This window comes from Eutrigla gurnardus (assembly GCF_963514095.1).
Source record: "Eutrigla gurnardus genome assembly, chromosome: 13".
Lineage (NCBI taxonomy): Eukaryota > Metazoa > Chordata > Actinopteri > Perciformes > Triglidae > Eutrigla > Eutrigla gurnardus.
In genome coordinates this window covers 16,197,317-16,214,421 of record NC_139936.1, presented here as the reverse complement: position 1 = coordinate 16,214,421, position 17,105 = coordinate 16,197,317, and the positions used below count along the sequence as shown (strand labels likewise).

At 44.5% G+C, this 17,105-nt stretch overlaps 1 protein-coding gene across 1 annotated transcript; it reads right to left on the bottom strand.

Annotated features, from left to right (window-relative positions):
• Nucleotides 1-174: 174 nt before the first annotated feature.
• Nucleotides 175-15,350, bottom strand: LOC311023841 (uncharacterized protein). The gene is made up of 13 exons (XM_084025924.1): nucleotides 15,233-15,350; nucleotides 10,386-10,522; nucleotides 9,090-9,275; nucleotides 8,484-8,655; nucleotides 8,148-8,327; nucleotides 7,915-8,037; nucleotides 7,674-7,801; nucleotides 7,559-7,586; nucleotides 7,360-7,447; nucleotides 6,812-6,878; nucleotides 6,328-6,709; nucleotides 3,728-5,634; nucleotides 175-3,628 (listed from the first exon to the last, which is right to left on the bottom strand). The coding sequence occupies exons 2-13, from the start codon at nucleotides 10,518-10,520 to the stop codon at nucleotides 1,184-1,186; spliced, it is 5,841 nt and encodes a 1,946-aa protein (XP_083882050.1). The 5' UTR covers nucleotides 10,521-10,522; nucleotides 15,233-15,350; the 3' UTR covers nucleotides 175-1,183.
• Nucleotides 15,351-17,105: the final 1,755 nt, after the last annotated feature.

The window sequence follows — 17,105 nt, the reverse complement described above, 5'->3', positions numbered from 1 at the left end:
GGACATTCTGCTTATTGAAGAAGACTTGAAACTAGCGATTGAGACCATGAACTCATGTTTACTGGGCCAACTAATCAAGTGAGAAGTAGGATAATTTTCTCATAGACTTCCATTCAATCAAGACAAAAATGCTCCAAAGCAATACAATCCAGTGAAACTCAAGTTTCTGCCCAATGAGTACACAGTAGAAATACTACCTTCAGAAACCTTTATTTACCATAATATCAGCTTATCCAAACAACTTCACAGAGAAAAGTTAGTACACCAAAAATAAATGGAGTTAATGACCTTAAATGACTTAAATGGCAGCTGCTAATAATTACATCGGTTTGACATCACACAGCTAATTAAAGGTTAGCTTCCAAATGATGAAAACACAACACATAAACTAACATTTATAACACAATGTTGACTAAATAATCACATTAAAAACAAAAATGAACATGATCGGTGATGGCTCGAGAAAATCGTCCTCTAAGGGTCAAACTGAAGTTCAGAGTTGGTTAAAATGAGATGGATCTCCATGTTAAAATCTCTAAATGTGTGTGTATATATGGAGAGAACATGATAATATTAAGACCTGAGTTCTGCTGATAGTTGCAAAGCAAGAACATGTTTTGGTAATATTTTTTTTTTATCAAAGTACACAAACAACCTTTACAAAATTATTTTGTAGAGTAAAAATCTAATATTTCTATTTGGGTCTTTTGCTGACTAAAAACATACGGAAACCTACGGTAGAAAGCTTCACATTTTTTTTACAATATAAAAATATGAGAATTCTCAGTTAAAATGCAATGTATGGCTTTTTAAGAAACGGGAAGAAATCCAACGTGGTCCCGTTCGACTTTCTCCACGTGCATTTTGTGTGCGGACCTCAAGTGTGTTTTCACTTAAAAATATAATTGATGTTCACATAAACTGGGAAAAGGCAAAAAGACACTTCAACAAATCTGAATTATGAATATGGACTTGCAGAAACAATGTGCAGCTTTAGGATTCAGTATGAATGTGGCCCTTCTGCTCTGAGATTTATCATAACAGTAAGACCGACATGATGATTATCAACCACCGTAAGTGAGAACATGAAAATTGCATTAAATCAACTATAAAAACCATTCAGTTTTTTTTGCATTCTCCCAGTTTTGCGTCTGCACACATGCACGTTTTTGCGACGCCTTCTCTAAACTCTGCTGAGACGCGTACTTTTGCGGGTTGGCGTTTCCCCGATGCGTCCTCTCTTCCGAGCCGATCGAAGGCTCTTCCCTTCATTCGACGCTGCCGCGCTGCTGCGTCTGGATTTGGACTGAGGCGTGATGATCACTGAAGGGACCAACCTCCCCCTCAAAACTCTCTTTCCGATCACCACAGGCTCTGCCTCTTCCTCGGACGCGCTCGGCTCATCTTCCTCGTCCTCTGGAGCTGTAACTGCCGTCTCTACATCTTCATCTGAATCAGCTTTCTTGTTGACCTCTTCCTCGTCTACTGAGTGCTCTTCCTCCTCGTCGGCAGCCGCCTCGGCCTCACCGCGATCACCTTCATTGTTTTCCCTGTAATCCACTCTCGGTCTCTTTCGTACGGATCTTCGAATAGAACGGTCTTTCTGCCTTTTGGATCTTGTGACACGTGACGTTTTGATTGGTGTTACAGCTGGAGCTTCGTCCTCCGACCCCACAGGTTCATCTTCGTCTAGAGCCTCTTCCTCTTCTTCTTCAGCGACGGCTGTGTCGGATCCCACTTCTGCAGCAGCAGTAGATTTTTCTACGACTGCAGTTTCCTCTTCCTCAGGTGAGTTTGTCTCCTCTACCTCAGCTGATGAAGTCTGGACTGTGTCAGCTTCCTCACTGTCGAGCATCGCTGCCTCCTCTGGTGTGTCATCCTCCATCTGTTCTGCATCTTCCTCAGCAGATTCATCATTAACCTCTTCCTCATCTTTGTCTTTCTCGATGTCCACACTCTTTGCTTCTTCCTCTACTGCTTCCCTATTCTCCTCAGCGGATTCCTGTCCTGCCTCTTCTTCCTCTCCTTCGATCTCTTCAGCAGCTTCTTTTTCCTCCTCCTCTTCCTCAGTCTGAAGCTGTGTGCGGGCTCTTTTGGATTTATGTCTAGGTGCGGCAGCAGCAGCAGACTTTCTTCCCTTCCTCAGAACTCTTGTTTCTGCTGCTGGTTCATCTTCTACGGTGCTTTTCTCCTCCTCTTCCTCATCATCTTGTCTTTCGTTTTGTTTCTTCTCACTGCTCAGACCTCCCATTTCAACAGTGGGAGCTTTTTCCTCATCGGTAACCTCTTCTGTGTTAGGCGTCTCGTCAGCTCCTTCCTCGATAGAAGTCTCGCCCTGTCCGTCTGCACACCGCTCTGAAACAGCAGGCTCTACCTCTGTGAGATGTTCTCCTGCCACAGCTTCTGCTGCTTCTGGCTCTGGACTTTCATCTTCCTGAGCTGCAGCTTCATCACAGGCCTTTTCTTCAATTTGGTCCTCACCTGTATCTGTCTGGGCACTATCAGCCTTCTTTGGAGTATCTTGTTGTATGACAGCGTCCTCTTTCTCTATTTCTGCTTCTATGTTTTCTACTTCTTGAGCTGCATCCCTTTCTTCAACTCTCTCTCCCTTCTCCTGATCCATCGTCTGCTGTTGTTCCACTTCTGCCTCTCTCACCTCAACTGCTGTAGATTCCTCTTCTTCTTCTTCTTCTTCCTGAAGTTGCTTGCGGGTTCTTTTTGTCGTACTTCTTTGCGTGACAGGGATAGACTTCCTTCCCCTCCTCAAAACCCTGACTTCAGCTTCCGGTTCCTCTTTCTGCATTCCCGAAGCTGCCTCCTTTCTCACTTCGCCCTTTTTCGGCCTGCCTCGTCTAAATTTGGTGCTCGGTGTGACTTCAACTGTTTCTTTTCTGCTTCTCTGTGTTGTGGTTTCGGGGGCTGCAGGTTCCTTCTCCTCTTCATCATCAACACTTGTAGCCTCCTCTTCTTTAGCTGCCTCATCAGCCGCCCCATCTTGTATTTTGACTGCTTCCACTTTATCCTCAAAGCCTTCCTCTTCCACCTTCTCCAGCTCAGTTTTTTCTATTCCCACTGGGGACCTAGGGACATCTTCCTCTTCCATCCTTTCTTCCCTCTGCTCTTCCTCTGCCTCAGCAGCAGTCTCCGCTACAGGAAGACCCTCCTCTGCAGCTGCTGTTTCTTCCTGGACATAGTGATGGGGTTTGTGCATGTCCACTAAAACGACCGTCACTCTCCGGAGATCAGAAAGCTGGGGTGCCGTTACCTCACCCTGTTGCTCTTCTGCCGAAGGCGTTGCCTCTTCTTCACTCGGTGGAAGTTCAGCTGAGTCCGTGGCCGGTTCAGGTGCCTCAGGCTCTCCTTGTACGACATCATCTGCAGCAGCTGATTTCTCCTCCTCTTCAGTCACTGTTCCTTCTTTTGACTCTTCTGATGGATCTTCCTCTGCATCTTTCCCGTTCTCTGCCACAGCTTCCCCCTCCTTCACATCTACATCTGGATCTAAACCCTCCTCTCTTTCAGGAGCAGCTTCCTCCTCAACCGTATCTTCTTCCTCCTCCTCAACCTTTTCTACAGCTGCCTCCTCTTCCTTCTCCTCAACCTTTTCTACAGCTGCTTCCTCTTCTTCCTCCTTATCCTCAACCTTTTCTACAGCTGCTTCCTCTTCTTCCTCCTTATCCTCAACCTTTTCTACAGCTGCTTCCTCTTCTTCCTCCTTATCCTCAACCTTTTCTACAGCTGCTTCCTCTTCTTCCTCTTCCTTCTCCTCAACCATTTCTACAGCTGCCTCCCCTTCCTCCTTCTCCTCAACCTTTTCTACAGCTGCCTCCTCTTCCTTCTCCTCAACCTTTTCTACAGCTGCTTCCTCTTCTTCCTCCTCCTCAACCTTTTCTACAGCTGCTTCCTCTTCTTCCTCCTCCTCAACCTTTTCTACAGCTGCCTCCTCTTCTTCCTTCTCCTCAACCTTTTCTACAGCTGCTTCCTCTTCCTCCTTCTCCTCAACCTTTTCTACAGCTGCCTCCTTTTCTTCCTCCCCTCCCCTTTCCTCAGCACTCATCGATGTCTCTCCTCCCTTCTGCTCTTCTTCCTGGATTTGCTTCCGGCCTCTCTTGGATTTGACCTTCGGTGTGTGAGATGCAGACACCCTCCCACGTCTCAGTGTTCTTGTTTCCACTGCTGGTGGTTCTTCTTCTTCGCTGTTTTCTGCTTCCTGTGCGTCCGCTTGCTTTCTGCTTCTCGTTGATTTGCGTCTCGGTGTGGCCGTGCTTGTTTTCGTTCTACGTCTCAGAGTCACGGTTTCAACAACCGGTGTTTCTTCCTCTTCCGAGCTCACTGCGTCCTCGACATCAGCTGCTGGAAGATTCTCCGCAGCATCATCTCCGACGGGAACGTCTGCTGCCTCTCCATCAGCGCACATTTCAGAAACCGCAGGCTGGTTCTCCTCCGCGGGAACTGTTACTGCATCCACAGCTTCCATCTCTGCTTCCACCTCCTTGCTGCAAGTATTTGCTTCATCCACCTCTGTGTCAGTAATCCCCTCACCCATGTTGTCTTCCTCCTGCTGCTTACTTCCACCGCTCAGCTCTCCTGTATCCATAGCCTCTGCTTCCTGTTCAGCAGAGTTTGCCTCTTCTTTTCCATCCTCCGCTTGCTGTTGCTTTTCTGGAGCAGCGCTCTCTCCATCAGCTGCTGTTTCTTCCGCCTCCTTCATACTGACATGATGGCTGGTTGTTTTTATGTCCACTAAGACGATGGCGGCGTTCTGGATTTTGGGGAAGTCAGGGCTCATGTCCAGTTTCTGAGGCTCTTCTGCTGCTGGTACAACAGCCTCATTCAGAACCTCAACAGATGTTACTGTTTCAGAAGCAGCAGCAACCGCGTCCGGCTCTTGTATCACGTCATCTGCTGCACCGGTGACGCCGACCACCTCTTCCTCCATCACTGATACAGTCTCTGGCTCTGCCTCGCCGCTCTTTTCCTCTTCCTGTACTTCTGCGTTCACCTCGCTTGGAGGTGTGACGTCCTCCGCTGCCTTTGGGATTGTATGTTCTTTCACAACAGTTGGTTCCTCAGTTGGTATCTCTCCTTCTGTTTTTTCCGCAGCTCCTTCTCCTTCCACTAGGTGGTGCTCCTCCATCTGTTCATCTGCTTTCCCGTGACTAGCAGGAGCTTCTGCAGTGGGCTCCTCTATCTCATCATCAGGGACGTCTTGTTTATCCTGTAGAACTGCTGTTTCTACCTCCTCTGGTACTTCGTCATCCTCACCTTCCTTCGTTGGTGCCGTCTCTGGAAGATCTGTGGAGCTCACCTTCCCTTGAGAGTCTTCCACCTCAGCCTCCTGTTCCTCTGTCTTCTCTTCATTTCTCAGCTGTTCATCTTCCAGCTGTTTAATTTCCCCCCCAGTCACAGCTAACTCCTCCTCCATTTCTTTCTCCTCAGCCTCTTCCTCTAATTCTTCACAGACCTTCTGGCTGCGTCGGGTATTTTTGCGTTTGGGTTGCGGGGTGCTCCTCAGAACTCGTCCTCTCAACATGATCCCTCCATCCTGGGCTGTAGTCTCCTCCTCCAGCTTGCTGTGCCGCTTGGATCTCCGTCTGGGGGTTTGACTCTCTACGGTTCTTCTTGTATTTTCAGCTTCACTTCTCTCCGATGATGGACGAGCCTCGTGTTGTGTTTCACCTTCTTCCGACTGTTCGTCAGTGACCCCGATTTGAGTTCCCTCTCCCACTTTGTCCAGAGTTTCTGCTTCCTTGTGAACCTCCAACACTCCTTCAGAGACCACAGCCGCCGCAGCGTCTTTTTCTATTTCCGATGCTACATTCTCGACTGTTATCTGTGCGTCACCAGAGGTGTCGTTCACATCCCGAGGGGCCTCGTTTTCAGTTGTAGGCGATGATGTAACGCTGGCTTCTTCTGGGTCTTGCGTCGCCTGGATGGTGGGCGGCTGGTCCGAGATCAGAGCTACTTCTTCAGGTGCATTTTCAACTGCGTCCTCTTTTATGGAAGTCGCTTCTTCTTGCTCTCCTCCCTCCGTCGCAGCTAAGTCCTCCTCCACTTCTGCTGTAGAACCATCTTTCTCCTCCGTCACTTCATCAGCCTCTTCCTCTAATTCTTCAGAAACCTTCTGGCTGCGTCGGGTATATTTGCGTTTGGGTTGCGGGGTGTTCCTCAGAGCTCGTCTCCTCAACATGATCCCTCCCTCCTGAGCTGTAGTCTCCTCCTCCAGCTTGCTGTGCCGCGTGGATCTCCTTCTGGGGGTTTTGCTCTCTCCAGCTTTTACTGAAGTTCTTCCTGTATTTTCAGCCTCACCATTCTCCAATGTCGCACTATCCTCGTGTTGCGTATCTCCTTCCGACTGTTCATCGGTGATCCCCATTTGAGTCCCCTCTTCCACTTTGTCCAGAGTTTCTGCTTCCTTCTGGATCTCCAACACTTCTTCAGAGACCACGAACGCCGCAGTCTCTTCCTCCTGACACTCCTCCATTTCTGATGCTACATTCTCGACCGTTATCTGTGAGTCAAGAGAGGTGTTCAGATCCCGCAGGGCCTCCTCCGCTGCTTGTGGGTCCTCAGTCCCGGGTGCTGACGTAACAGCAGCTTCTTCCGGGTCTTGTGGCGCTCGGACAGCGGCTGGCTGGTCCGAGATCAGAGCTGCCTCTTCGGCTGCAGCATCAACGACATCGTCTCCTCGTTCTACACCGGACACACACTAAAAACAAACGGTAAGTTGAATCATGAACAAGTTGCTGTTCTGCTCTGTAATAAAATATGTAAGAGGTTAAAAGAAGAATGTGAATATATATATATACACCTCGGTCTGCATTAATTCAGAGACGTGCAGCTCCTCTCTGGGGCTTTCTGCTTCAATATCCTCAATTCTAAAAAAAAGATGTTAGAGATCACATAATTCCAAGCAATATATAGTGTAAGGATGTGACAACACCGAGCAGGTTGTTGAAATTCAACCACTTATAATTTGATTCTGATGAGATAACTTCTTGCCAAACAAAGCATAAACTATCTCACTTTCTGGAGTGAATGTTTTGCTTTACACTCATATTATTTGTAATTGTATTTACTGATGAGAATCACTAATAAATAATAAAAAGCTTCATCATTCGGCCTTTGTTAATGGTCATTTCAGTGTATCCAGTCTATTTCTAGTAACCAAAATCATTTAGCCGTGTAAACAAAAGAAGACAAAACCTCTTAAAGGGACAGTACCGTCAAGTCTGTCATAACACAATATTATTGACCATCTCTTGAATGGAGAAGTCATATTCCAAGCAATTAATTCATTTTCTAATATAAATGCATCCATGCTCTTCTCAGGCATGACATGGTTTAATCCATACAGACCTGATAACCTTTTCCGACTTGCCCTCCGCGACCTTCCTGCGTTTGGAGCCGCTGCTCCTTCCCCGGGCCGTGAGAGGCACCTCCGCCTCTGAGACCGATGATACGACATTATTATTATTATTAGTGAATCATACATTATGTTTATATGCAATCTAAGGACAAAGTTTACAACGTAGATGTAATATGACAAAGTGCTCACCTTTGGTAGGTAGAACGGTCACTCCCTCCTACAAATTAAAACAACGGGGGGTTGTTTTTACTTGTACGATCATAGTTTCTCAAATGGGAAAATAACATCAAAAATATTAACGTACCACAATTTCAACTGTGCATTCCATAGAGGCAGCTTCTTTTATTTTAGTGGTAATCGCCTCCATCACATCCTTCTCAGTCCTTTCAGTAATCACGAGGGATTCCTCTGTGAATGTCAGACTCCTGGATACTGATGAGAAACAGAGGAAGACATGCAGAATTTGAGTGCTTAGATAAGTACAATAAAAGACATTAAAGTATTTATTTTATGGTGTCCCGGAGGTCTTGCAGGTTCTTTGTTACCGCTCTTATCCATGGCCTGGATCTTGCTGGCGATTCTGGTCCTCTGGTTGGGTCCACCAATGCTCTGCACCTCCCACAGCAGGTCTGAGTCTCCGGGGTACTGACCCAAGTACTTCTCACACACTGGGAAACAAACAGGAAGTGTTTCCAACTTGTAGCCATGCACCGTTTATGCTTCTATCAAATACCACTTCTCTGAAATTCACACTGGAACACATGGATGACTCCTTTACCTTTTAACATGGACTTTGTGAGGGGGTACCTCAACCCCAGGCAGTCCTCTTTGGAACTGAGCACAAAGTCCTCCAGCATCTGGAAGCCAAAGCCGTTACCACGGTGACGTTTTCTCACAAACACGGAGTCCATCACGGGGAGCTGGTAGCTTCTGGTCGAGAAGGAATTAGATAAGCTTCCTACAAAACGTCAGAAAAGGAATGAACCAAAATCAATAATCACACTGATGCACGTTTACAAGCACGATAGAAATCAACTGAAAGCAAACTGGCTGAAGATGAAGGCAGTTTGGGTTCATCTGTGGAGACGAACGCATTCAACATCACATAAATCACCTGCTGGTTTGACGGAGTAGAAGCCAACAGCCTCTCCGTTACTCCAGAGGATCTTCGCGTGATCGTTTTCTCCGTGGAGGAGGAAGGGCAGCTCTTCAGAGCTCATCTCCTTGGCTCTGTAGATGACGCGATTAAGGATGTACAAAACTATTCTCTCTCCAACCGTCTCCACCTGAAAGACACACACATAGAAAAACACGGCACCTACATTTGAGAATCTGGATTAGCTACCAACCCACAAGTAGATAATAATCTATTTTGTAACTGTAAATACACTGCACATATCCGTCTATATTGTTCATACTGTATATCCATATTCATACTCTAAGCTTGTCTATACTGCTCACATTGCACGTTCTGCTTTTTTGCACTTCTGGTTAGACGCTAACTGCATTTTGTTGTCTCTGTACTTGTGCACAATGACAATAAAGTTCAATCTAATCTAAGGCCTGGATCAGACCTTAGATTCACATAGAATATCAAATTAAAAAACAGGCGCAAAGTCCCAGTGAAATGGTGTCAAACCCAGGCCAAGACTGACCCTGAACATCCCAATACAGTATCGATCATGTGCATCAGGTCAGAATCGATCAATGAAGCGGGTACCTCCAAGGCTCCGTCTCGTGTTGAGTCGGCCGTCCTGGCGATGTCGTCCACCGTCCACCATCGGTCCAGCAGGTACAGAGCCACGGCAGTCAACGGGTCACCGGGGGAGAAGAGGGCCAGGATCCTGTGTCTGTCGCTGGATCCATACAGAGGGACGAAGCCCACACTGGAAATGTCGATGGTGACCTGAGGACGGACAGACAGACGGACAGACCTCTCAGTACACAGTCACAGAGTCGTTAACTGCCTCATCCACTTTGTATATGATTTCAATGACAGACTCATTGAAACGGCATTGTTAAGATAAATCACGGACCCTTGGCCCCGCCCCCCGAGATAATTAATTAATGAGTGTCCGGTGTGTTTTTTTTTTTTTTTTTGGAAACGTGACAGCGGGGAGCTACGGAGCCGGTGAAACGGAGTAGACGGGTTTTCCTCGGGACCTGGTCCTGCCACATGCGGCAATGTGGATTACGAACGCATCGAAGTCTGAAAACCAGCGGAATAAAGTCAGGTCGGGCGGAACGGCGGACCGGCTCGGACCTCTGACTTGACTGATCCTCCATTACAGTAGAAGGCGACTTAACTGTTTTGTCTCTCCGTGTTTCTTCTGGTTTCTACCTCGTTGTGTGAGATCAGGAGGTGGTTAAACTGTGTAAACGTGAGCTGCATGCTGGGACCGAGCGGAGTGGAGGAATCACTTTGGGTTGGTCGTTTGGAAAACCCGAACTTTAATGTTTTTTTTATGGACTGGATGGAGTTTGGTGGATCGCTTGGAACACTCGAACTGTGTATGTTTAATGCATTTTGCCTGGACTCTGTGTTCATGCTGGTTGTTTGGCAAAATATAATGTTTGGGCTGATTGAAATGTTTGAATGGATGGGATGCTGCACAAATGATCCCATGTTATAATTATAGTTGTCTCGAACTGTTTTGTGTCACTAACGCGCCGGCCCTGGCCAAAGAAACTGATTGATTTTCCATTTTATTTTACTGTTGTGAACATGGTTCTTTATTTCATGTATTGAGTCCTATGTATGGTTTCCGATGCGAGTGGACCGACAAACCCTGACAGGTTACAACAAAGAGGGAGGGAGTCTCCGGTAGTTACTCCATACCTGGCACCCCAAGCTTTTTCTGAAGATGAGGGAAAAGGGTTATCTTTTCCCTAAAATAGATGTAATGTACTAGGTAGCCTGGACGGGCTGACTTTTATGCAGAGGTGAAAGAAGTACTCTGTAAATACCACAGTATTAAATGCTCTCTCACAAGTAAAAGACCTGTAAAGGGAATACCTGGGTGGAGTCGGCGAGGGTGAGGTGTTCAGGAGCATCGGGGTTGCTGTAGAGGAGGTCGTTCATGTAGTCTTGGGCCAACCGGTCCAGCTCGATCTGGCTCACATCAGCCAGGAGATCCACGGGGAACTTCATTCCTACACGAGAGAGAGAGCTGTCAGCCGTTACTGTTCGAGTAAAGAGAGCGTTCAATATGTTCGTCTACTCTGCTGACTCATTGATCCTTTATCTGTTTGTGCAAGTTAGAAGCTATGACTCCGACCACAGCTATGAAATACCAGTAATCTAACCTCGCTGGTGCCGTCTTATGGGGCTGAGGTGCAGCAGACTGGTTTTTGATTGAGGCTTTTTGGAGTCCCGTCCTTCTGTCATTTTAGGCGGGTTTTTTTTGGGGGGGGGGGGGGGGTGTATTGGTATGATTTATTTATGTTTGTATTAGTATGATTTCTTAACCAATTTAAAAAATATATATTATAATTTCGTAATTGCAGACTTTGTCATTGAAGCTTTTTATATAGATTTGTACCTTAACTTTAAAGTGAAATGAAATACTTTATTTGCAAAAATGATTGCAAAAATGAAACCACGGCTCTCCCGATCTCAGCACACGCCTCAGAACCGAACAGTCGGTTCACTTCAGAGTTTCTATGTAGGACTTTATTTTAACCTGCGACTCGATCCAATCATCCTGCCACAACAAATCCCAGTCAATCCCCAGTGATCTCTTGTGAGACTAATAAACTGTGAACGTTAGACGGGATTAGAAGCCAACTTTAGTGTCTTCTCTCTATTCCTCTTAACTATTATTATTATTATTATTATTATTATTATTATTATTATTATTATTATTATTATTATACAGAGTGCACAGGCAGATTGATTAAGACACCAATGTCTTACATGTCAAACCAGTCGAGTTTAAATGAAATAAACATGAGCCTACATGTTATGATTTTCATTACAAAGCTAACACAGGTAGACACATGCTAGAAAATCCAAAATTTGTTAAATTAACAGCAAAAACAAGTTGGTTCCTTTTAGTAAAGTTGAATATCTAAATCTGCACACACACATCTTGATTTTGATTGTCAACAATTTCACACGAATCTGGATCCTTCAGTTAATTCAAGGTGACTTAAAACTCTATTGAACTGTCAGTCAACATCAGGATAGAGAACGCAGAGCGCATGTAAAAAAGGCTTTCATTCCACTTGGTGATGCACTGATAACAGATCAAGTACAAGTACTTCAATGTCGGTACTTACCAAAGCATTTAGGTTCAGTAATTCATATATCCTTTCATGATTTTTAATTTGTCAATACAGTATGTTATTCACAGCCACAGTTATTGGAATTGAAGTGACACTTGATGAACATTTCCATGGATTATGTTGTTAAATGGATTAAATATATAAAGTAGTGTTAAGTGTCCAGCAGGCATGAAAGGCAAACAAACACTGACCCAGCTCCACTACCATTGCAGCGGCTGTGAGGGGGTTGTAGCAGGAAACAAACGGGCTAAACGGCCCACGCAGTAGCTTCAGGGGGCTGCAGGGTGGAGCTGAAGGTATGAAACTGGAATTCCTAGATTTTGTTTCTGCACATATGACCCGACACTTCAACAGCTGTCTGCTCACGCCTGCTTGACGGAGAACACATGCTGCCATACGTATTCTGCTCTCCCGTCACTCGAGAGATTTGAACACATGTTCATTGTTGTATCGGAGGGTTTGAGCACGATGGCAGTCACAAACAACAACAGTAGCAACACTCACACACACCCCGGGTGATAAAAGGCTCGTTGATTCATGTGTGAGGGACCTGCACGACCGGTTTCCTTAGCATGTTAGCTCCCCACAGAAGGCCATTGTGTACACACATATGTACAAGAAAACACCAAAAAACTAAATAACCATCAACTCCTACAAAAGCAGCCCAAAGCTGGATGTTATTTCAGCTCCGACATGCAAAACGGGCTTGGGAGCAAATAAAAAAAATTCATACCCCAGAATATTTCATGCCTTGTGGTACTTTTATGTGGTGGTTCAAAGTTCTTATATTCATGCTATCTTTTTATTTGCTCCAAGTCTGTTTCACACCGCCGGGGTTGCAGCTTCAAGATTGTGAACGTCACACAGACGCCATAAGGGGACAAGTAAAGTACATCTTTTATAAAAAAAATAGTCACTATAGTGGTCTCGACACCCCCCTCATCGCCCCATTGCTCCCTACAGACCGTCGACACACTGTCACGAGCATCACCAGCCGAGCATCAAGTGTGTGTTATGAGTGTCTGTGTGTCGAATACCACAGATTCATCCGTTAGCCGCCGGTATCTGCTACGAATTGCATACAATATCTCTTTGACTGTACAGTGATGTGATAAAGCACTCTGTGTTGGTTCAGATGAATCATTTCATATAGAGCCGTGCCTGTTTGCAGGATGTATGGCATAAGACCCTCTGCAGTAGATATATGTACAGCAACAGTATGCATGCAAAGAGCAGTCTCTTGTTTAAAGCATGTACTGTGGAGGCCTGTCGCAAAATGTTGATTATTCCACTGATCATTTTGTCGGAATCGTTGGATTCTACAGTCAAGTGAGTTTACAGCCGATGTCACAAATGTGGGGAAAAAACTAAATAAAACCTGAATAAGGGAGTTGAGAGAGAGAGAGAGTTCACACAACAGTGTTTTGATGGAAAGATGGTGTTTTCGGAGTAGTGGGATCTCAAAGCTCTGGTAAATAAGTGGACAACCTTCGGCGGTTTTCAACAAAACTGCAGGTCTGCTCCGCACAGATTGCAATATTATACTGTTATATAAGCTGTTGTGTTTTTATGTAGCCATCAAGCATAAGTCACCTTCTATCGGCGCTTGAAGTGCAAATTGCAATTACATTACGGACCATGTAGCTGTTTTATGCAGGGATCCAGGATTGGGTTTATAATCAAAGTCTTGCATTGTAGGTAAATATATACATCTGGGACACATTTAACCCCAGGACACTGACAATTGGACCATTTGTAGGAAAGAAATATTGTATCAGCTGCAGGTCCTCAGGGGGTTTTAAAGGGATTCTATCATTGTACAGATTTGGGCCAATGATAACTGAATTCACACAAAAAAAATCCCACACAGGTCACATCCCCATTATGCACGTCCCCTTTTCCCCCATCATGTCTCCCTCTGATGCACGAACATGTCACTGAGCATCAGCAGCCAAGCAGAAAGTCCAGTCTGTGTGTTTGAGTGTGGATGCATGCACAGCTGAAAGCAGCTCGCCGCTCCCTCAGGTGCAAAAGTGATACTTCGGGGTCTAATGAAGAGATGGCCGTTCATGTGGCTCGTGCACGTGATTGAAGGCTCATGCACGTGATTTAAGGCTCATGCACTGACATGCCAACTCTTTCACCTGCTGAGCAAATCTCACATACATCACTGACTTCTAATGGAGTATCAATCTACAAATGCAGCACTTATCTCTTCTCTTTACACGTCAAGGTTTCACTTTCACTGAACGTAGAGGAGGCATTATGATTGCAAAGCAGGAGGGGTTTGAGGCATTAATTCATTAATCAATGACATCACAGATATGTATTAAAGTTGGAGCAAAAGGATGAGATGGTGTGGGATCGTGACTGTAATGTATACGCCCGCCAGTCTGAGACCTTTTTTAACTTTTTGTTTGTTTGTTTTATTACTGTGATAATATTGTCCACCTGGTTTACATTGAGGTTTAGGGAACAAGCAACCAGTTTGACCTTTAGCCTGTTGGCTGTTACATCCTGTTTGCAGCTCGAGGCTACAATTTACACTTTCTACTTCAGGACGGGGCAATGTAGTAATTTATCACCGGATCCGATAAATTGATTGCTGGAATTTGATCAGGATATCATCACGAAAAAGCTCTCTAACCTGATTAAAAAAAAAAAATTACAGGATAGAAAAACACATTTGTTTAAATGTATTTATCCTTTATGCAGGGAGACTTGGTGATTTATGATCATTTTAAGATGATTTGATTGTCTTTCACTAAAAAAGGGTTTTAATCAATATTTTATTATCGATATTGTGAATCGCAATTATTTTGGTCAAGGTAATCATGACATGAACTGCTGACACGCGATGTGCTTATGGCTCATTTGTTTATTTTCAGTTAATATGCGAGCATTCAAAAGCAACACACGACTGTCAAACGACAACATTGGTGTTTAAGAAAACTCTGGAAATACATGACCATCTAAAACCGCGCGAAAGTCAACGGGTACAAAGAGTTCCTGACGTCGCGGTGAAGACGGGACGGGGGATGTGGGGGTGTGTGCTCTGCAAGTGATGAGACTCGAACTCTCTGTGCAGCAAACAGAGGACAAGCTGCAGAATTAACACATGCAAACTCACCACCGAACCTTTACAACTCTCATTATAATGAAAATATAAAAAGTTCGAGGTCTTTGTGAGCGACGGTGTTCAAAAAACACGCACACGTTTAAAACGAACACGCACACGCATTTTAGACTGGAAAACTATGTGAAACACAGTTTCTACGTGTTGCGTTTACGGCCCGTTTGTTTGCGTGAGTAACTTGTTGGAAGTTGGTTCATTAAAACGCGGCGGCTGCTTGTTCCGATACGGTGTTTGTATTCGGGACATTTTGTTCCCGGTAAAACGCAACATAGTCGCGTCGCGGCCGGACGGCTCGGTGCAGCAGCGGACACTTCCCCCCCGTGTTTGATACCCGCCTGCTCTCCACTCCGACCTCGTTTTTGTCTCCTAAATCCCACGAGCGCTCCTAGAACAAAACCCAGCACGCGCGCACACACCCGAGCCGAGCCACGCCGACTCACCTGCACTCTTCCCGGGAAGCGTCGCCTTTCCTTTTTTAAAAACTCTCACTGTTCCGTTTAAATCCCGTAAACACGCTTATGGGTTTCTTGTGTTGTTGTTAGGTCCGGCGCTCAGTGCGCATGCTCGGCCCAGGCCACCAATCCTGTGTGCAGCTGCTTTATATAACTAAACTATAATCCAATCTACCCCCTATAATCCTAAACTCGGTGCCTTTATCACATCAGCATCTTCAACGTTTTAAACGATCGCGATAAGAATAGTTTTCAAACCCACATAAATGAATCTGTATTATTATAGCAGACCCCAAAGTTACCATATGTCTAAATATCGGGGTGTTGGTGCACAAAACATCTGTAATATTTACATTTGATGGAATAAACATGGAGTCTGCATTAGAATATTCCATTCAGTGTAATGATAATAATACAATTTCCAGCTCAAAGACGCTTTAGTGTAGAGATAGTCAAGCAAATAAAGCAAATACTGAATCAACAAGATGCTGTCATACATACCTTTTAAGAGATAATATAAGGGCCAAATCATGAATTAAAGAGATTGAAGTCACGACATTCGTGTTAAATAATCATTTTACTGCATTTTTATTTTCTGTGTCATTGTTAGTGAACAAAAATATATACCAGTATTTAAACACAGTCTTGCAAGAATTTTGTTTGACACTTAAGCAGTGTTGTTTAAAGAGTTCACTATCTAAAATAATGGCATACTGGATCATGTAGTAGTAACAGTGTATGACATGTTTATAAAACTTTGAAGTGATTACACTGTGGAGCACAGCTGTGAAGCAGTAGTTACTGGTTAAAGTACCAATACCTACAAATACTGTATTAGTAAATACCAAAATACCATCGGGGATCACATGTACATATTTTTTAAATGGCCGTAGTTCCCCTTTAACAACATGCATCTTTTTAGGTTTAGCAACTGTTACAATGTGAATGCAACATGCATTTGCAAAGTAAAGATATAGTGGATCTGTGTGTTGTAATGGAGTTTCTCTGTGCTTTGTTTACGTAGCTGTGCCTGCCGTGCGTGCATTTTAGTGCACGCGAGTGTCTGTTGTGCCACCACTCTGCACTGCCGATTCAGAGGTCAGAGTTCGAGTGAGTTGAAGTGTACGCTTGGCGAAGGCCCTCAGCAGCCACACACTCGTGTATAGCAGCAGGGTCATTCCGTGTCATTTCATCAAATGCCCCACCTGACCATCTCAGAATGTCCTGAAAAAAATTGAGTACAAAGACACACTTGTTAATAGGACAAATCCAAAATATTCTGTCTCTACTGTCAACAGTTTTCTCATGAAACATCATTGAATGAAGGGTAGTTTAGACGGTTTTTGGCATCATGCTCTGAAAAGTCATTTTTAAACAGCAATATCTGGAAAACTATCTCACCTGTGGCCTTCAAAATTTAGTATATCTGTTACTACTAGCCTCCAGACATGAAATATCAGGGATGTAGCTCAATGATAACCTAGTATGGTAGGTACTTAAAATGAGGCTTGTTGAAATAAAGTAGTACATTTGAAGAGTGGCTGAGCTCCCATTTTTGCAGATAAAAGACTTGATAAAACAAGTATCAGGTCCAAAATTACTTTTTTTGAAAGATCATATTCTTGTTAAAATCATATTAAAAAATCAGGAGGGTGTTTTGCCTCAATTTGTTGCAGTGATTTTTTAAAATCCTTATATTGGTGGGGTTTTTGTGGCTGGTTTTGGTACTGCATGTCCTAACAGCCTACCAGTAAACATCACAGGAGGGCAATTCAAATGTGTTTTTTACCATTTACCAAAGACTTACATGTGCCTAAATGCTACTGATAAATTTAGCCTCACGAAAACATTAAAATGTAGC